Source organism: Stegodyphus dumicola, chromosome 6 (assembly GCF_044657685.1).
Source record: "Stegodyphus dumicola isolate Sdum_Otavi_A_Nest chromosome 6, ASM4465768v1".
Taxonomy (NCBI): domain Eukaryota; kingdom Metazoa; phylum Arthropoda; class Arachnida; order Araneae; family Eresidae; genus Stegodyphus; species Stegodyphus dumicola.
The window spans coordinates 120,249,556-120,271,945 of record NC_140773.1 but is presented as its reverse complement, the minus strand read 5'-3'; the positions used below and the strand labels follow the sequence as shown (position 1 = coordinate 120,271,945).

General features: G+C 36.0%; 1 protein-coding gene across 3 annotated transcripts in view; it reads right to left on the bottom strand.

Annotated features, from left to right (window-relative positions):
* The window catches only part of LOC118183273 (adhesion molecule nephrin-like), a 714,613-nt gene that overhangs the window by 258,444 nt on the left and 433,779 nt on the right, over positions 1-22,390 (bottom strand). For all 3 annotated transcript variants that reach the window (XM_085818853.1, XM_085818851.1, XM_085818852.1), the window contains one exon: positions 2,966-3,076. In XM_085818853.1, the coding sequence (XP_085674979.1) occupies positions 2,966-3,076 (111 nt within the window). The remainder of the gene's footprint in view (positions 1-2,965; positions 3,077-22,390) is intronic.

Below are 22,390 nucleotides of genomic sequence, written 5' to 3'. Positions count from 1 at the left end.
AAGTTTTTTTCTTAGTTCTCGCCATCCAGGTGTGGTAGATAGTAACGTCATCCCGACGTATTACAGATTGTATATTCTAAAAGTTGAATTGCCAAACTGGCAAAAATTGTTTTTGTTATCGCCAACGAGGCGTGGAAATAGATAGTAAAATCGTCAAACTGACGTGGGTAATTGCCTAACTGGCAAAGGTGTTTATATAGTTATAGCTAACGAGGCTTGTGAATAGTGAGTTAAAACGTCAACCCGACGTAGTATTATATTTTGTGCCAACCTGGCAAAGTTGTTTAAATAATTCTCTCTAATTGGTTAGTGTGAATTTCGAAGAGAAATTAAGTCTCTCCAAAAATTATATATTTTTAATACGAGCTTTTAGATTGTATTTCAAAAAGAAGCCTATTAAAAATAACTTGTGTCAACATGTCATTCTTAGCTAGGAGTAAAAACCAGGATTTAAAAGTACTAGCAGAAGAGTTAGGTTTAACCGTGAAACCTGAATTTAAGATTGCTCAGTTGCATAAACTGATTACTGAAAGTCCCGATTATGATGAGAAATTTACTCGAGAACTACTGGCTGCAATTAGAGAAGAAAGGGAACGAAAAGAAGAATGCGAAAGAGAAGAAAGAGAAAGAGAAAAAGAACGCCAAAGAGAAGAAAGAGAAAAAGAACGCGAAAGAGAAGAAAGAGAAAGAAGAGAAGAACGCGAAAGGGAGGAAAGAGAAAGGGAAAGAAAAGAAGAGCGTGAAAGAGAAGAGCGAATTAGAGCCTTTGAGCTACAGAAACTTCAGTTGGAAGCAATGGCTGCAACAGCACAGCCGGTAGAAACTACGCAGTTACCTGAGCAGCCTTAAAAAATCAGAATTCACGATTTCATGCCACGTTTCAACCCTAAAGAAGATGAAATAAGTTTATTTCTGGTGTTATTTGAGCGTCAAGCTAAAATAATGAATATAGCTGCTGAAAATCAAGTGACTCAACTTATTTCATTGCTGCCTCCCGACATTGTTCAGCTTATTGCTAGAGAACCAGAAGAGGACGCGAAAAAGTATGAATATGTAAAAACTTTAGTGTTACAACGATTTAAATTAAGTGCGGAAAAATTTCGACAACTATTTAATAAACACCAAAAATCTACTGAAAGTACTTGGTATGATTTCTACTATGAATTAAAGAATTATTTAGAAGGATGGTTTAACGGATTAAACATTAGTAGTAACTTTTGAACAGCTAAAAGATCTCATGCTGGTTGATGAAATAAAATAGCGTACCTCTCCTGATTTCAAAGAACATTTTATGGATCAATGGACAACCATCATTTCACCTACTGAAATAGTTGATGAAATTGAAGGTGCTGTTTTGTAAATTACTGCAAAATACATTACAATCCATAAATTAAGTGAAATTTTATACTGGTTGGGTTAATGTGCATCTTCCTACTAGTTAACAAATGCACAAAAGATGTTTAAAATAGATAGATTTTTAATAGCTTAGATCTATTTATATATGGATTCGGATGAACTAAAGTTAACTTATGCATTTTGGCCGTGTAGTTAAAAAATTATTTAAAACCTATCTTTTACAAATGTGAAGACACTAACATGATGAAAACATTTCGTGGTATGTTTTGTAGATAGAATATTTAATATTAGATCATTTAAAATTAGAGTTTTATAAATAACAGACACGCCAGAGCTTAAAACGGTAAGATGGTTATAAACACTGAGAATATTCTCTAAAACTTTAATTGATACCATATTTACACACAAGTTTGTTAATGATTAGGAAATAGAATTCTGACTAAGAAAAGGTAAACTGAAAGCTTTAGAATCTTATCATTGAGAGCTGTGAAAGGTACTGATAAATTTTCTCGTAACATTCTAGAAAATATATCATTATTGTTTTGTTATTATTCATATATTTCATCAACTTGGATTAGCAGTAATAATTTTCTTAGATTCTCAAGACTGCTGTTATCATAGATAAAACTTGGAAATTTTTACAGAGAATCTAAATAAACTTAAAGACAATATAACTAATCTATGTCAGTAAATAGCAACTGCGAAAGGTGATGAAGTAAGACCAGAAATTAACGATAGGGCAAAGAGTTTATTTAAAATAAACATTTGAAGTTTTAATAATATATTTACGCAGTGCTATGAAAAGGTATTTTTGTGATTGCAACATCAAAATTTTAATTAGTTTCAGAAGTAAGTCATTTTTTTCTTTCTCTTCATAGACATGGAATTTAGTAGAATATTTTACCATCTGAGTGAATTTAAATAATATTTACAAACTGTAATCAAATATTCATAAATATGTTTGCCAAATTTCATAACAATTTGGAACAGGTTGTGAAATTATTATAGAAGTTTTGAGTCCTTTCGCAATTTCAGCACAATATTTTGTGCAACTTTTGGCGATGGAGGAAACTCATCATTAAATTATATCTGATGTCAACTCGTTTTTACCTCAGTGCGACTGATAGGTTTTCTATTAATCTAACATAAAATTCAAGAGATAAAAGAAAAAGCTTCGGCGTGACTTTCGCAGATAGTTTGTGATGATTTGTCTTAATTAATAAGACGAAAACAATAACTGTATGAATGAATCCGCTTTAAAACTCAGGGGAGCTCGTTTACTGAACAAATTAAGAAAAATTACGCGAATATGTTTTTTTAATTCTTAGAACCTGTCTCTAAAACAAGGAAATGAGGTGATTTTAGCATTATTTCAATTTAATAACGTTACGCCTCTTTTATGTTAATTCCGTAAGTATTATGCGAGTAACTACGATGCGTGAATTATAAAATTATTTAAAAAATAATTTGTTAGAAATTTAAGAAAAGGAAAATTTACATTTCCTGCTTACATTGATGAAGAGCAGTATGTAAGAACAAATAAATGAATAAATTAATTATTAAGAAGAATCGTTTTTTCTATATAATGCTTTTATCATTTTTATCTTACCTCCTACTGCCTCACATATGAGAATGAGTTTTTCTCCTTCAGTGAAAGGTCCTATAATACCTGAATAAGTTACATTTGATTCACCTTTTATCAACACTTTCTTCACAGGCACTACAAAAATAAGAAAATCATATTAAGTAATTACTTTTTATAATGCAAGAAAATTCCAAAAAATCACATTAAACTATAAAAGAAACAATACGTAAAATATATTAAAGATATTACTTGTTTGTAATATGCTAAATACTATGCTGCATAATTAAGACACAATAACACGCCGAACAAATACTAATTCAGAAGTCAAACAACAAATATCAGCTTTATATTTTCAAATTTTCATAGGACTAGTTTCGATGTTTTTTTTTTTTTTTTTTTTTTTTTTTTTATGTGAAACGCCTCTAGAAAATCCAAGTCTCCAATGGAAGATGTTTCTTGAATAATTTTGGCAGCTAAAAAAATAATTTTGGCAGCTAAAAATTTGATTTTCGGACCAACAATGTTGGGCAACAGAAGACCCCTGTGTTTCCTTTTTTCTAACATATCCCTCATGTTCCTTGACGCGAAATTTTAACTCTCTCCTAGTTTGGACAATGTAAATTAAACCATATTGGCAAGGAATCCTATAAATGTCCCAGGAATTCATATCCGGAATGGGGTCCTTGAGTATGGAACTCGGAATTTTATTGATGAGAGAATAAACGACCCGAAAGTTAAATTTCTGCTAAATATGTGCAACGTTATAGCTAATTGATGGAAAGAAGGGAGATAAAGAAGCTAATTGATGGAAAGAAGAGAATAAAGATAATTTAAATAAAGTTCTTTCAACAATGAATTCTATTGATCCTGCTATTCAGTTCACTTTTGAATTGCAATTCTTTTCCGTTCCTCGACATTCTGATCACAAGTAACACATCCAACTTCAGTACTACGGTTTACCGTAAACCTTCATCAGTTTGCCTTCCACCACACTTTAAATCATGTCATCCTACTAAACAAAAGTTAGTTTCATTTTATTCCTATGTCTTCCGTGCTCTTCAAGTTTGCTCCTCCAATCTATCCCTTGATGAAGAACTAAATTATTTAAATGCAATAGCTATTGGCAGGGGCTTTTCACCCAACATTATTAATCAAGCAGTTAAAAAATTATCATCTCAACACATTAAAAGTCACATCCTTGTTTTAGGACATTATAAAAATTCTGTTGTCATTCCCTTTTTTCCATCAATTAGCTATAAAGTTGCACATATTTTGCAGAAATTTAACTTTGGGGTCATTTATTCTCCCATCAATAAAATTCCGAGTTCCATACTCAAGGACCCATTCCGGATATGAATTTTTGGGGTATTTATAGGATTCCTTGCCAGTGTGGTTTAATTTACATTGGCCAAACTAAAAGAGCCTTAAAATTTCGCGTCAAAGAACACGAGGCATATGTTAGGAAACGGAAAACACAGACGTCTTCTGTTACCCAACATTGTTGGTCCGAAAGTCACACTTTCAATTTTTCTGCTGCCAAAATTATTCAAAAAAAAAAACATCTTCCATTGGAGAACTTGGATTTTCTAGAGGCATTTCACATAAAAAAAATCTTTCTCTTCTAGTTAACGATCCTAATTCCAATCCATCTTTGCCTCCAGCCTCTAAAGAAATTATATTTTAGTTCTGGTTTCATCAACAGATGGCGCCAATTGCTTATGCTTGTCCAGGCTTTCTTATCTTATCTAATCATTATCTTATCATTATATCCTATCTGATTCATTTGCGCTTTTTCAGCTGAAGATGGTGGTTCTTTAAAACCATCGAAACTAGTCCTGTGAAAATTTGAGAATATAACGCTGATGTTTGTTGTTTGACTTCTGAATTAGTATTTTGCCGCATGTTAAGCAACAATTTGAGCAGAATAACATTTTAACGATGAGATGTAAATGATATTAAATGCATTTAAGTATAACCAAAAAGATCACTACATTTAAGTACTTAGGCACATTTTTGCCCTCAAAAGTGTACCTTTTTGAAATCTAAACTGATTTTATAGAAAATTACTAAACATGATCTTAAGCACCAAAGTAAATTACATTTCCTGGTGTTTTTCCCTTCTTATTTTACGTTACGTTTCATAAAATTTCATACAAGATGAAGTTTGTTTTATGAAGAGGGGGTTAGCAGCGCTATATCGTTAATACTTCCAATAAGGTTTCGCAGGCGAAGTCTTCTACAGTTAAGAAATTATTAAACTGATGATTTCTGAAAGCTCATAAAATTGTTGGCCACTCTTAAAACAACAAATAATTTAAGTGAATCTCTAAAAAGAAGAAAATTTTGCAATTTCTGATATGGACTGAATCAATTTTTTGAATATGAAAACAAGTTCCAATAGCCTTGAAGTAAGGCATTCATGAGAAAGATCAATATCATGTGCAATTCTAGATTCAAAGCAATCAAAGTTAATTGCACAATAATATTTTGGCAAGAAAGAATATTATTGCAAGCTTGCTTGAAGGAATCTGAATATGGGTATGGAAATTTAACAGTCTACATTCATGCCCAGAAAACTCAGTTAGTTAGTTTATCAGGACCTATATTTCTCCTTATTGCCTTTAAAAACATAACTGGAGTCCTGAGTAAGAACAGGGAGTTTACTTCAAACTATGTTCGTGCATGTGTAGGAGACACGGCACAAATAGGAAGGGTTTAATTACCCTTTATTCTTCGCAGTTTATAACTGTTCCCGCACTTCGGGATACAAAGACCAGGACTTATAGTCTGAAACGTAAAAATAAGAACTACAAACTAACTAAATTAAATAAGAACTAAACGCAAATGCTTTACAAAGATTAGTAACGCGAACATTAACCTTTTAAACTTTACGTATGTAGTAAGCAGAATGCTTGAAATTACAATACGTCTTCAAGTATCAAAGAGAACTATGTTCTAACCTTAAACGCAGACAGCAACTAGCGCGCGGGAGTTAAAGGTAGCGAAAAGTCTGTCTCTTTCTTCTGATTAAAAGAAACAACTTAAATATTGAACAGTCTGCAAGCTCAATTTGCATAACCAAACCTCTGTTCGCGTTTTTTCTGACCGGAAATGGAAATAAGAGAGAGTAGCAAAGTTTTAAAATAAGATAAACGTTAGTTGAATATAAAACCCTTACATTTTAGGCTTTTTTAATCTGCTTAACGTCCGTTTTTATCAGAGACCAAGCGACGTAGTAATCTGTTTTAGCAATATTTTGACGCATAATACACTGGTGTGCAAAACTTAAGCAACAATGTAAATTTTAATCAGATAGCCATGAAATTGTAGAAAAGGGGTTCTTGCGTTCAGTACAATGAATACAGAATTAAGTAGAAAGGTCATGCGTATGCAAATGTCAAGAAAAACGTTCACAGGCTACGTGAGCGTACGCAAAACGCGTACGGTCGGCGCGCTCAACTCGAGATTACCATAAAAGGAAGAATGGTGATGCAATTAAGGACATTCTCTGCAAGTGCAAAGAGTTCTTTCGTGAAATATGGCTAGAAGAAATGATCTGGATGACTTCACACATGGAAGAATGATCGAAAATCTGGAGTAGGAGCGAAGTGTGACCAGTATAGCTGAAGAGTTCAGAATCAACAAAGTGGCGTTTCACGCGCTTAGAGAGCCTTCAGAAATGCCATAGGTAAAACTGTTAAAAAGGTCGGTGGTGGCCGTCACAGGAAATCTACTGCAGCAAATAACCGATATATAGTCTTGCAGACGAAAAGAGTCCGAAACCCGCCGTCCTGAACGCTGCCTCCCGTTGAAAGATGGCCACCGACGCCATCGTTTACCGTGGTGCAGAGAGCACAAAAACTGGACAACTAATCAATGGAGTCGAGTCCTCTTTACGGATGAGAGTCGGTTAAGTACCAGAAGCGATTCTCAACGCGTTTTAATTTGGAAAGAGGTCGGGACCCGGTTTTATCCCAGTAACATCAAGGAAAGACACCGTAACGGTGGTCCTGGAGTTCTTGTCTGGGGAGGCATTATGCTGAACGGGCGAACTGAGCTCCGCGTTTTCGACAGAGGGTCTGTAACCGGGAATCGCTATCGTCAGGAGGTGATCCATCCCCATGTGCATCTGTTCCGAGGTGCCATTGGAGCAGATTTCGTTTTTATGGATGACAATGCACGGCCACACCGGACTCTTGCTGTTCAGAAGCTACTGAAAAGTGAAGATATCACTCAAATGGATTGGCCAGCGTGCTCCCTTGATTTAAACCCCATAGAACATGTGTGGGATGCTTTGGGGAGACGCTTGTGACACAATTACATCCTCCGGGAACACCCAACAATTGAAACAGATGCTGATTGAGGAATGGGCACTCTTACCCCAAGATCTGTTGGAGAATCTGGTGCTGAGTATGCAGAGACTGTTCGAAGCAACCACTGCAGTAAGGGGAGGGCATATTCCATACTAAGGAACACCTGCTTGTTGTTCTTCCTCTTGTACAGACAATCATGTGTAACGATACTATGAGTTCAATAAAGTCTGTTTTCGTTTGATTCCATACTGTATGCATTATATTCATTTTTAGAAAAATTATGCTTTCGTCATTGTTTGAATACAAAATGCTGTCTCTTAATTCTGAATTTCATGTCTCTGAGATGATTTCTCGTGGAGTTATGCCAAAAAGAACACCTGTTGCTTAAATTTTGCACACCAGTGTAGTTTGACGTAAAGTCAAAATCTCGAATTTTATCACAAAAATGAGACTTAATATATTTTTACTATTTTGTTCTAGACTAGAACATTTCTTAAAAGAGACAAATACAAAATATAGATACATATAAGTAATTGTCAAAATATTACAGTGGTACATAAATTAAAGTACGAAACAACCATAAACGCATCAAAACCTACAGAGAGTGTCATACCACGTCTACAGATAGGATCACAAATAGAACTGTGTTGAAAATTATTTATTCAATGTAAAAATACGTAGAAGCTATTTCAGTGAGCCAATCAACAGAAAAAAATTTCAAGATTAATTTCGATGGTGATATCTTTGTGATTCTTTCTCCTGTTATGGTATGTTGCCTTCTACAGCGAAAAGTTTAGTTAAACATTTCGTTTCCCAAAGATGTTCAAATTTTCACAAACATTGGACCATCTTGCATGTCATGATATATCTAAAAATCTATCATGATATATAATAATCTATCATGATATATATAAAAATGAAATGGAAGTGAAAGTCGAGAATTCGTAACAGATTTGCTTACAGACGGGAAAAAAATTCTGAAAATCAAATTCTCACAAAAATTGGTGCAAATGTGAATAAAAATATTACACTCTTGTCATAAATCAGAAGGTGATCTTAGATTTTTCATAAAACTGTGTTTCATTGATGAAACCTATAATTATTAGTTATTAGATTACGATAGGATCATATTCTGAGTTTCTGAAATAATGTGTGTATTTTTTATCATTCACTTATTTCTTCTATAAAGAAGGTAATATATTGTTAACTTAATCCTTTTTTCTAGTACTGTGACAGGATTCGTTTAAAGAAGTATTCTAAATTTAATTTTAGAAAATTAATACTTCCTCTACAAATATAATATAACAGTGCTGAATATCGTCATTTTACTTAAGGGATGCCTTGTTAAAAGAAGCTAGCGCAGTTAATTTCTTCTCTAAATCATGGATGCATGTATGTAATCATTTATTTTAGTTACTTTTCAGTTTTACACGGCTTTCAGGTAGCCAAGCGTTTAAAATTTTTTTATAGATCTCATGACAACATTAGTCACGATAAGAAGATACATCAGGATATCATCAAGGACTGCTCAATTTATCATGTCTCTGTTGCATACACGTATTATGCATAATAATTAGTGATTATTTTTTAAAGGAAGATAATTAAAATTATGAACTTTAAAATATTAGACGCGGATTTTCCGCATTCATGAAATATTTCCTTAAAATAACCCTAATTAAAATTTTATTAGCAGTTAAAAGAAAACAAAAAAATGACCGATTATCTCTAAGTAATTTTTTGATAGAATGCCTTTATGTTGAAAGATTTGCATAGGTAAAATGAAGACGAAAGCCTCTGAAGGATTTTTATATTGTCTAAGCATTTCATCTTTTATTAAATGGAAGTATTCACTTGTGTAAAATTCGGGTGAGCCTTATTTTTCTGATTTGATTAAAATTTAATAAAATAACACCTTTTATTACAAATTTACAAAAATATTTTTTAGCTTAAATTATTACTCATTTTATTATGCATTTTTAATAGCGCAGATTTTACTTTCCACATTATATCACAGGTTTTTTTAATTGATGCATTACGCTTTGTTCCATTCATCATCCTAAACTAACGTGATTATTAATTATATGATTTCGCCGTTTCCCGGATCCGACATAATCTAAGCAAATTTAGGAAAATCGAAAATTAGCAAATTTAGGAAATTATAGTAAATTATGACGTCAGTTTGATTTTTAAGCTGAAACGTCCAAAAATAATTTTCGCTGATAGCATTTCACGTCTTTAATAGGTTTTATAGGCAGGTAATACTAATCTGCTTGCCCTTCATAACTCTCTGGCAAATTGGTTTCCATGTTTTAGTTGAAGACTGTTGTTCTGCTAGTAGGATTCAGGTAACGCCTGGTATGGCGATTTGAAATCGGGCTCTATTTGGTATATATTCTGTATGTACGTAAAATAAGTAGACATCCTGGATATAAAATTCAGAATGCATCCAATGCTGCTCAGAAGGATGTTAAAAATTAAAAGATGAACAAGTTTATAACCAGTGTGATGTCTTCAGAGGAAATGGTTTTGGAATGAGAACACAACAAAGGCTATTTGATAGGATCATTATTTATTATCATTGTTCGATTAGCCAGCACAAAACTGGATAGTAGATAACTTGATAGCATAAAAAGTCAATCCTATTATTTTATCTGCACATTTCAGATATTAACAAGTTCTTTGTACGGAAGTTGCTTACTCGGTCGGAACAATAAAAATCCTTTACATAAAATTGCGGGAAATTCCACTGCTCACCTACATTAAAGATGAAATAGGAAAAATATGTTTGCTGATTACTCATTTTTTTACAAATGTCCAATGGTGTGTGTATTTATATTAATTGTCCGCAACTGTATGCAAAACTGGACTTCTGTACGAAATTTGTAAATAACGTGAACAACTACGTATTGTGCAATGAATGCATGACAGAATTCAGGTGCATCTGAAGACTGTTTCCTGCGATTGCCAGCTTGATGAATCTATCAATCGACAAAAGAATTTGAATTAAATTTTCAGTATTCAAGAGGAACTACGATCAGCCATTGTAATAGATATTCACTGAGTAGGACTTTGTAGAGTCATTAGGTTATTTTGAAGCAGGAAGGGGGAAAAATGTGCAATGCCCTCTCAGGGACTTGAACCTTGATCTCTCGAATATGGGCTGAGTTACCTTTACACCACGAATTGCATGCTGGAAAGGGGGAAAAACAAATCTTGTAACATTTTGCTATGAAACTAATAATTCATGTTTCAATCTCTCCATCTCTCAAAGAAATCCGTTTAAAGGCATGTAATCGTCATGTTCAATGGAGCCAAGACAAGATATTTATATACGCTTTATTTTAATCCGCTTTATTATAATTAATTTAATAATTTATTTTACCTAAACTGACGCTTTTTGCTTGGGAGGGAGAAAAAGATACGAACTTTGCTTCCTCTCGTTCACAAAAAATCTTTCTTTCATCGAAGAGTTTTCATGGTTTGAAAGAGCATTCAGACGTCCATATCCAGCTTCATATTTTGGAGGATTCTGTAACTAGTCATAGGTATGTACACAAAGTCCTGGAAAATCACGCAATGTTGCTTGCTTAAATATTTTACTAACACGCAATAGACTTGAGCTTCTTTGGTGTCAAAGTACTTAGAAACAGAAGGTATCACTCATATGACTTGGCCAACTTGCTCTCCAGATATCAACCAACTGAATTAAGGTGACTTATGCCACCTAAAATTTGATAAGTAAACGCCTACCTCGACCTTTTACAATGTAAATGTACACTTTCAGAAAGGTTGCATGTAATGCCACAAGAGTTGATAAAATAAAGGACACACTGAGGTGAAAAGGGCGACGACGTGTTTTCGCGAGCTCCCGTTTTTACTGTTTTTTCCCTAGGATATAATAATTGCATCACAGCGAAAATAATATCATCGGCTAGCTCCTCACAAGCTGCGCATTTTGATATAAAAATTTATGAGAATCCGCCTATTAGTGCCTTAATATCAAGCATATTAAAAGGGGAGTCATTGTTTGTCTCGCGACCTCCGACCCCTATTGTGGAATGCGGATTTTGGAGCGAAGTGCGGATTTGCAGTGTTTACTTCCAAAGCGATATCTCCGGATCTAATAGGCATCCAACTTCAATCTAAGTACCATCGAAAAGTGAAAGACCTGCTCTTTTCAACCATACCACTGCCGTGCCGTGTATGTGAGGTGTTTGTGCAATTTACTACAGTGTGTTAATTCTGTGATGTTTTAGTGCTAATTTTTGGATTAATACACCTGCATCTTCGGCCTGAGTTGTAATATCGGTACCATTCCTGGACAGCAAGGTAGGCCATAAAATTGTCTTTAATTTGATACCTCACTTGTCTTAATAGCACAATTAGTAGCTGAGTGTCATCCGTTTTAATTACATATCTTCTGTGTGACCTTGCACTTTCCCCAGCACCACAGACCTGACTTGATTTTTAGTCGTAGGGGCGCAGGGTCGGACCAAGGAGGTTAGAATAGACGGAGGGAAGGTTCAACTCAAACGGTGAAGCTTAGCGGCCATGTTCCTGTTATCGCTGTGACTTGTGCAAGGAAGTCTGTAATTATAATATTTTTTTTTATTTTTTTTTATTTTTATTTTTTTTTAAGCATGTCAGCTTGTGTTGTATATGGATGCACAAACAGATTTTTGAAAAAGATTCCTGGGATTACTTTTCACGCATAAGTATTGATTTTCTTTTCTTTTTCTTTTTTTCTTTTTTATGTAATTTGATAACTACCGTAAAAAATATCACAATGTCATGTTGTTTTCTTTCCAGATGTAAAAAAGGGGACTTAATAATAATCAAAATATGTTAAATACATTTTAATGTTTCTGTTTATAGCTGGTATCTTTTTGTTCCTTAACATACAATGATGTATGCTAGGATTTAAACTGTATAATTTGAACATTTTAGGTAATTCGTTTGATAATTTTCATGAAAAGTAAGACACCAATTGTTACTATTTTTATGAATTTTAAAGGTGTTAAATAAAGTAATGCTTTTCTTTATGTATTAATTATTATTCAGTTTAAAATTTTTGAACTGTTAAGAATATAATTTGTGCATTTGATCAAGATAAACTTACTTTTCTGTTGTTAAAATGTTTTTGCATAAATTTACAAATTTGTGGGCAGTATAGCGATAAAAGTAAGTAAAATATTTACACAACTGAACATGTGGAAAGATGTATCCAAAAATATAGGTATATTTCTCTAATTTAGCTTAATTCAAGGCAATTTTTTTTAGATTCATAAATATGAAATGCGCATAAACTGAAATCACTGAATTCACATAAATCTGTTTTATTTTATTAATATTTATTTTCTTGCTGTTATAAGGTTGTTAGTTGTGAAAAGAGTCTCAAACTTTCATTTAAAAAAAATGCAACCTGTGACTATTTTTTTAGATAATTATCTGATTTTAATTTCAGGTTAAATATATTTTAAATGATTCTTTAATAAATTACAATATTGTGAATAAAGCACAAATATCACTTCTTAAAGGAAAAACTGGAAAGTACACCCAACAGGTTGCTAATAAAACCTAAACAAATTCTATTTTTAAGGCTTTAATGTTATGCACATGCATTTAGATTTCGAACTATTTCTTAATGATTTTCTGTACGTAGTAAATTACGGATATTATCTTTATTACTTTGAAACAAAAAACTAACAATAGCGAAGTATTTCATTATAAATTTTACATATTTTTAGTGGAAAATACATGCACGGAACAGCTTAAAAACACGTATGTTTCACTGCCGTAATGCAATGTTTTGAAGTTACAAACATGAACGCCGCTTGTTCCGTGGAGTTTCATTCTCCGATAGTGGAGGAAACTGCGAACCCTCCCTCGTTATATTCTAACCTCCTTGGGTCGGACCAGCAGGACAGGTCACTTATCGCGGTTGTCTGACGACTTCCTGTCACCCTTCTAGAGCGCATGCGCGTCTAGTCTAGTGGAGTGTGGTTGACAGTCGCCCTGCACGTGTGTTTGTTTACGTTTAGTACTTTGCTGTTTTGAGTGTAGCTCGCCACCAGTGTCCCTTTTGATACGTTTCTGTTGTTTACGATTGACATTCTAGCGACTTTATCTACGCACTTATCATTCCCACTATCCCACTGTTACGTGGATGTTTTTCTAATTGTTAATTGTTCTTTATTTATTTATTATTATTACTATTTTTTTTATTTTTATTTTACCGTTGCTTTATGAGTACCTATTCTAATATTAATAACTATTAATATTGCTGCTAGTTTCATATCTCTGTGTGTAAATCCTTTGTATTGTGCACTGTGTTTATGATTTGTAATAACTCCCACAAATGTGTTATATAATTCTTAATCTCTGAAATTCTGTTTCGTATTAAGGTTATGCAAAAACTTTCACTTGTTTTTATTATATCTGTTATATTGGCCACATTTCCTTCAATTACGATTGTTTTATATGCTATTTATAACTGTTTTATTATCCTCATATCCTTCACTCACGATTGTTTTATATGCTTCCGTTCAGTGATTTTGTGGCTAGGAGTATTATCTTTGTTACTATTGCCTAGAACTGTTATGGTGTAAAAATTAGCATTATTTTACATTTTACATTTTATTTTACATTTTAATACATTTTACATTTTATTTTACATTTTAATACATTTTACATTTTTAAATAACTCTCAGCACATTCAGATTTTAATGCCAAAAGTATTTCTGTGTGTAACGCTTTCTTACGCACTTGATTCTGTAGTGTTTTTCACGTGCTCCTTATGCGCACTGCTTTAGTAATATCTCATTTTAGTTATTATTAAGTTGACCGTATATTTCTCTGTGTTTCCCTGCGGTTTCACTCACTATAGCATCGTACTCATTGACCCTTGATACTCAGTTTTGTACTTATTACTCTGTGACACCTTTATGTGCCAACGACCCCACTGTTTATTTCCCGTTATCTTGTACCAATGGCCAATGCAAATGCAAAGGATTTAGCCCCTGCCTCATCATCCTCCTCAGTAGTGTCGGAGTCAACATCGCGGGCACCTCCAATTTACTCATATGAAATAACTACTAATTAGTAAGGTTACGGTGTGATACAGTGCATGAATTGCGATTTCGTGTTGCATTGTCAAAGTTTTACAGTACATCACAGAAATACTTAGTGTTCGTGAACTTAAGCAATTTTTGAATAGTGTTCCAACGCACTCCTTCCGCGAGTAATTAGTAAAATTAGAGAGTACTGCTTCTTTTTACGCCATGCCCCGCTCTTCTGTGTTACCAACAGAAATAGATAATACGGGTGCTCAAGGCCCTGTTGACCCTACTGCAGTACTAACTGCGGACTTGACACACGAGGAGAGAGTTGCAACCCTTTACGAGGACATTAGACAGGCTGCTACAGCCTTCAGGAGTAATAAATTCTGTCTGTCTAAAGACCTTAGAGACCGACTTCAAGCCTCTTTAGATGCTCTTAAGGAATTAGCGTTAAAAGGTCCCGCATACAAGTCGAGTCCAGACAAAGCAGACGTTGGCACGAACACCTCTACTTTCGTCTGCTGCCAAGCGGTACATACGCAGCCACCCCTATCTCCAACTCAACAGGTCAATAGTGAAAGATTACCACTGCCCGGAACAGCCAACTTTCCTCCGTCGTTTGCTGAAGTCCTCCGGAAGACAAATAAGCCGAGCCTAGTTATCAAACCCCTCTCCAAGAAACCAGTAGGTGAACTCAGGAAAATATTACAGGAGAAACTTCCACTTTCTAAAATCCCAGCAACAGTAGAACGTATTTCGCCCACATCACAAGGAGGCCTAAAGGTTTTCTGCCAAACCTCAAAAGATATCGAAGAACTTCAAGTCCATATCCAAAAAGCACAGCTAGATGTCGATGTCCAACAACGCAAAAGACGCCGCCCCAGATGCGCGGTCCACAATGTCCCAGAAAACGTGGCACCAGAAGAACTCATCACTGAAATTAGTTCGACTGCAGGAGTTTCCGCCAAAGAATTTAAGGCCCTTTTCAGGCTACGAGAAAGGAGACCCAACAGGGTCAAATGGGTATTTGAATGTTCTTCAGAAGGATTTGCCGCAGCCATTCGCATCAAAAGAGTGTTCACCGCCTGGCAGTCGCACAGCATCACGGAGTTCTTGGGCATCAGAAGATGCTATAAATGCCAGCAGTTTGGCCATGCCCAAGACTCCTGCCACTCCAAGAAGTTCTATTGTGCTTACTGCTCCGGACACCACCCCACAAAGGAGTGCACGGCGGAAATCCCTTCCTGCATTAACTGTGGGGATTCCAACTGTCGCTTTGGAACGAAAATTAACTTCCAGCACCCCGCTTTTGCCACGGACTGTCCAATTTATCAACGAACGGTTGCCAACGTCCGAGGTAACATCGACTACTAGAACAGCATGCGCGCATACCACCCAAGTCCAACAGGACATCCCCGTGCCCGCACAAGAGGTAGACAACGCAGGAACGGTAATGTTAAGAACATCAGAAGCAGCAGGCAAAAATACCGGAGATGCACAACAGTTGTATAACGGCTCTGATATAAATAACGAGTTAATTCGAAGGGATGCCCCTATAAAATTCCTTCAGATTAATCTACAACACGCGCGGGCAGCGGTTGCACAGTCCATCCAGTATGCGTTAGATAACAGTATTGACATCATAATTGCTCAAGAACCTTACACCAGGAACGGGGCAGCAGTCGGTTTTCCGATTCAGTGGACAGTGATTCAAAAACCAAGCCAGGAACATCCGCCCAGGACGATAATAGTCTGTTGCAATCCTGAATGTTCACCAACAGTTGCTGCATTGGAACAGGATAACGTAGCGATCTTACTAGAGGTCCTATCTATGTCCCTCACTGTAACCTCTAATTACTCGCCACCCACGGCAGATATCGGTACAACAACCGGATTCCTAAATAGGATTATTTACCAGCACAGGCTACCAGACATGATAATTGCAGGGGATTTTAATGCCCACAATACAGCCTGGGGATATCGGGCAACCGATAGCAAAGGACAAGCAATGGAGGACTTTATCTCTTCTAACAACCTTGTTCTCCAAAACACAACAGAAGCACCTCCTTCTTTTGACAGAGTATTCGCACAGGGGTGGCCAGACCTCACTTTGACTACCCCAACCACTGCCCCCTTCCTCCAGGACTGGAAGGTAGTAGATGAAGAGAGCCTAAGCGACCATAAGTATATAACCTTTACACTCGCAAAGCATACTATCGTTTCGAAAATCCGTCGATATAACCTTCCAGGACGGAAGATTAAGACATTCGCCAAGAAATTAAAGAGCAGCTAATATTTTTGGAGCCAACGCTACAGCCACTGACTACAGCGGATGAGCTTGAGGATTTCACGACCAAACTACAAACGTCAATACAAAATATCTGCAACCAATGCCTCCCTGTTCGAAAGCCCAAAAAGCTACAGGGAATAAACTGGTGGTCAAGCTCACTAAGAACTCAGCAGTCTAAATGCAGAGCACTCCGGAGGAGATTAAAAAGCGAGCGAAGACTGGGAACACAGTCTGACACCCTGACTATCTACCAAAAGGAACGGGCGACATATAAACGAATGATAATTCAAGCCAAAATTGCCTCTTGGCGTGAGTTCTGTACGCATACCAAGGAGATTTATGGCATCCACCACAAAATCGCCACAGCTAAAATCTTCAAACCGACGCAGCTACAAATACCTTCTTCCCAGACTACTGCGCAAAGCCACACAGAAGAAACCATAAGGGCAATTCTTAACCAGGCATTTAGTCAGGATGATGCTCAACACGACACAGAGCAGCAAGCCAATCTACGCTTGGTTTCAAATTCACTGGACACTGACGCGGACCTAGATATAACAATCACCGAGCTTAAGAACATTTTACGTATCCTTCCAAAGAAAAAAGCCCCCGGACCAGACGGGGTCGATTATGCAATAGTCAAGATTATAATCCAAGCACATCCAATGTTTTTTGTTGCCTTTTTCAATAAATTATTACTCACAGGGACTTTCCCCAAAGCTTATAAAATTGGACAAGTCATTCTCTTCCTACAGAGAAATAGGAACCCCGATGATTTAACAGCCTATAGGCCCATTTGCCTATTGTCGGCCATGGGTAAAATCCTAGAGAAGATAATCATGAGCAGACTGCAACACCATCTGCACAGGACCAATTTTCTGAGCCCCAAACAATACGGCTTCCGTCCAGGAATCTCTACTATCCATGCTCTCACTAACATCCGAGATGCAATTTTAGAAAATCGAAATAGCGGCCACCATACAGCCTTGGTCAGTGTCGATCTTAAGAGTGCTTTCGACACTTTATGGTGGCCAGCTATAAAAAGTGCACTCAGAAAGTCTAATTGCCCCAGCAACATATATTCTATACTATGCAACTACCTAAAGGACAGGCGACTCTTAGCCGTCCACAATGCTGGAATCTTGGATATGGTACAAACAAGAGGATGTCCACATGGAACATAACGTTTAATGAAGTGCTCTCTGCCGCATGGCCCGCGCACACCCAAATCTTCGCCTATGCTGATGACGCTGCAATGGTCGTCAAGGGACGGACTAGGGACGTTCTCCAGACAAACTGTAACGAAGTGTGTCACATCTTTTATGTCAGGTGCACCAATCTTAAACTGCAAATAGCAGATCATAAATCTAAAATCCTCTTGATCCCTAAGAAAGGCGGATCACTTGCAAGACGCCCTACGATCAAACTAAATGGGCAGAGCATTAAAATTGTGAATACCTTGAAATATCTGGGTGTCACTTTTGATACTAAAATGACGTGGATCCCCCACATTCAAGATCTCAAGCTAAGAACCAGTGCTATAGTTAAGCAAATGCGCCAGTTTTATGGTTATAAGTGGGGACTCAATCCACACATACAAAAAGTGTTATATACGACAGTAGTGGAAAAGATAGCTACATACGCAGCAGCAGTTTGGTGCCACCCAATGCAGGGCAGGAAGATTAAACATCTTTATACCATACAACGGTCCTTCGCATTGGGCATTACAAGGGCCTACCGTACAACCTCATCGGATGCTCTTAATGTATTAGCTGGTCTACTCCCACTACACATACGAGTTGAAGAAGAGGCGGCCAGACAGATTATACTGCAACTCAAAAAGCCAACTGTGCTTGATGAGGAATACTTCCATACGGAAGAATATGAAGTCATTGATCGACCACTGCATGTCCACCCAGCGAGCAAAGGCACTGGTGTCAAAGTCACCATCAACCCGTCTACAACTAATTCCCCAACACTATTTAACCTACGCTAAATATAAGGTTGTTTTTTACGGTTTTGACTATTTAACATCTTCACCGACGGCTCCAAAATCGATGAAAAAGCGGGATGCTCATACATAGTCATGCGACATGATACAATTCAAGCAAGATGGAAGGCACAACTGCGGCAGCATAACAGTGTTTTTCAAGGAGAAGCGATAGCAATTGCCCAAGCAGTTAACTATTTGCTCTCCTCTAACATCCATAATGCCACCATCAAAACCGACAGTTTGTCGTCGTTGCATGCCATCATGAACCCCAACCATGTCAGTAAAATAATACAGGGCATTCAAGCAAATCTGCGCCAATGCAACCTGCACATCAAGCTTGAATGGATCAAAGCACATGCGGGTCATCTCGGAAACGAGATGGCGGACCAACTTGCCAAAGAAGCGGCGTTAGGCCCGACAGACTTGCAGTTCAATATCCCATGGCCGGTCACATTTCTAAAGAAGTCACTACGACTTAAAGCCATTGGCAAGTGGCAACAAGAATGGGATGACAGTACCACTGGAAGACGTGTCCACTACCACATCAGCTATGTGGACACAGAACGGAACATTGCCAATACACAGCTGGTTAGGTACATTTCGGGACATGGACCTTTTCCTGTATACTTCTACCGATTTGGCATCTGTTCCTCAGATCAATGTACGTGTGGACACACAGGCTGCCCGGAGCACTACCTAACTTCTTGTCCACTCACAGAGGGACAACATGTTCCTATACCAACGACTAACAGACAGTCATTTGTAACTAACAGACATTCATTAAGCGCCACTTAATCCAAAAAATTGGACGTATGATGGATAAGCTGGAGACCTAAACACAGACTTATGCCAAATATAGCAGTCCGCGCAGCCTAAGCACACTTGCATATACTCAATGCAATATGAACTGCATAACGTTACAACAGTTACAGTGAAATTTGTAATGAATGGACGCCTAAACTCTGCGTCTGATTTTACACCCAATATGCAAACCACATAGGCACATGTAATATTAAAACGCAATAGTATCTGTAAGTTTGTTCCAAATGTAATCTGCAAATTGCAAACTGTGCGTATGTGTGTCTAAGACAAAATGTGCTATACTACAGTTCAAATGTATTGATGTAACTCCAACATAGTAAGCGAAGCTATAATGTAACCAGTGTTCAAGTCATTGATTTATATGTAATGTGTGTTTACTGTAAATATAGTGTCTAAACTATTGACTGTACTCAGTATATGTTTTTTTATATTTATGATATTTGTGTATGTTTTTTATATTTTAGCATGGTTTCTTCATATAACTGTCCAATGGTTTATTGTACCGATTTTATGTAACATATGCTTACTGTACCCATGATATCAGGGACTGTATTCTGTATTGTAGCATGCTCCCACATGTCGTTATCCTATGCAATTTTGTGTAACTGTCTTCGATGCTTTACCCCTGTATGTATATAACCATGTTCCATAGCATATTCTAACACGCACCTGTGAGGCGCAGTAAGTGAAGTTTTAACGCAACCAGAGTTTCAGTCCTTGATATATATATATATATAATGTTTGTTTAATGTAGACAAACTTAGTCATTGATTTTCATGTAATGTATGCGTAATGTATATATGATATCAGTGTTTGTATTTTATATTTAAGCATGTCTCTACATATGACTGTATCATGCATTAATATGTAATTGTTTTTCATGTTTTACCCCTGCATGTACATGGCTATGTACCATGGAATATTTTAACATGCTCCAGAGTAGCGCAATAGCATCTGAGTCTTTGATATATGTCAGGTTAATGTAAACATAGTATCTCAGTCACTAATTTTTATGTAACATATGTTTAGTGCTTATATAATATTGTTTCCATAATCGTTATGTAACTCTCCACAAGTTTCATCCCTGCATGTAAATAACTATGTACATAGATTATTTTAACGTGCCCCTGTGTGGTGCAGTTAAGTGAAGATTTAATGCAACCAGTGCCTTCATTTTTTGATATTTAGGCTACGCCTTTTTAATGTAGATATAGTATTTTAGACATTAAACTTCATGTAACGTGTGTGTAATGTATCTAGATGTTTCCATGTAATGTATATGTAATGTATCTATGATATCTGTGTTTGTATCTTATAATTCAGCATGTCTCCACATATGATTGTCTTATGCATTATTATCTAACTGTTTTCTATGCCTCACTTACCCCTGCACATATATAACCTTGTACCATAGAATACGTTAATATGTGGCTGTGTAGCGCAATAAGTGAAGCTTAAAGCTCAACGTCTGAGTCTGTGATATCCATACAATGTCTGTCCAATGTAAACATAGTATCCAAGTCATTAATGTTTACGTAACAAAAGTTTAATGTATTTAGGATATTGGGTGTTAATAATTGTTAAGTAACTTTTTCCATGTTTTACCCCTGCATGTAAATAACTATGTACCATAGAATATTTTAACGCGCCCCTGTGTGGAGTAGTAAGTGAAATTTTAATGCAACTAGTGCCTCAGTCCTTGATATTTAGGTAATGTTTGATTAATGTAGGTATAATAGTATGTTAGTTATTGATTTTTATGTAACATATGTTTAATGTATCTATGATATCTGTGTTGGTATGTTATATTTCAGCATATCTCCACATATAATTGTTTTATGCATTATCATCTTACTGTTTCCATATCCTACCCCTGCATGCATATAACCTTGTACAGTAGAACATTTTATCTTACGCCAGTCAGGCGCAATAAGTGAAATCTAATGCACCTAGGCGTCCGAGTCCTTGATATTTATATTGACACTGGTGGACGTGGCACTACACCAATTAACCATATGGTAAAGGGGTGGTGCCCACGTCCTCCGTCGCATGTCGCATGTCGCAAGAGTTGATAAAAAATTTGGTAAATGTTATAAAATAAAGGTGTGAAGTCTGCATTTCTCTCATAGGTAGTCATATAGCATATTAAAGAAAATTTTTAGAAAAGGGGGAGCAATCATTTTCCCATTATTTTTCAGTTTCCATAACTATGGCTTTAAATTCAGTATTTTGAGATTAATGAATAAGTAAACTTGGCACTTTAATTTAACTATTCCTGTATATGTTACTTACTTGTGTACAAGATTTTAGTCTTGTTTTAAAGACGTTTAAATTTTGTGAATATTTCTTTATATTTTCTTTAAATTGCACGAATAGTATACGAAAAATATGCGACAAATTTTCAAGGTTTTTAAGAGAGGTAGTATGATGGAACATAAAATGGCCTTAATTCGTTGGACTATGGAGAACAAATTCTGAAAAGCATGTAGTGTAGGTCTAGCAGTTCAGTACTGGCATTTAAGAAGAGGGATAAAGAAACTGCTATCCCACTTTAAAATCGAATATATATTTATGACAAAATCTGAAAAGGCTCTTCTTTCCTGACTTAAATCTTACTATATGTTATATATAGAGATATTATAACTAAAGTGATTCTACTCACACTTATGTAGAATCTGTTCTTATTGATATATTTCATTAAAAATTGGTATATACGTTATATGGACGATGGGGATAGAGGGCACTGAACCAAAATAATAATTTGAACTGCGACCATTAGATACCTCTTTCATACGTTGTAGAAGGAATTTTACTCAAATTAGGAACTCTCTAAAATACCAAGATTTAGTAGCGTAAAACTGTGCTTCACCATGTCTTTAAAGAAGAAATCTTTAGGAAAAATATCAGAGCAGACGGTTGGGTGTACTTCCAAGAAGAAGACGGAGGAAGATTTCAGTTGAAACTATGGAAGTA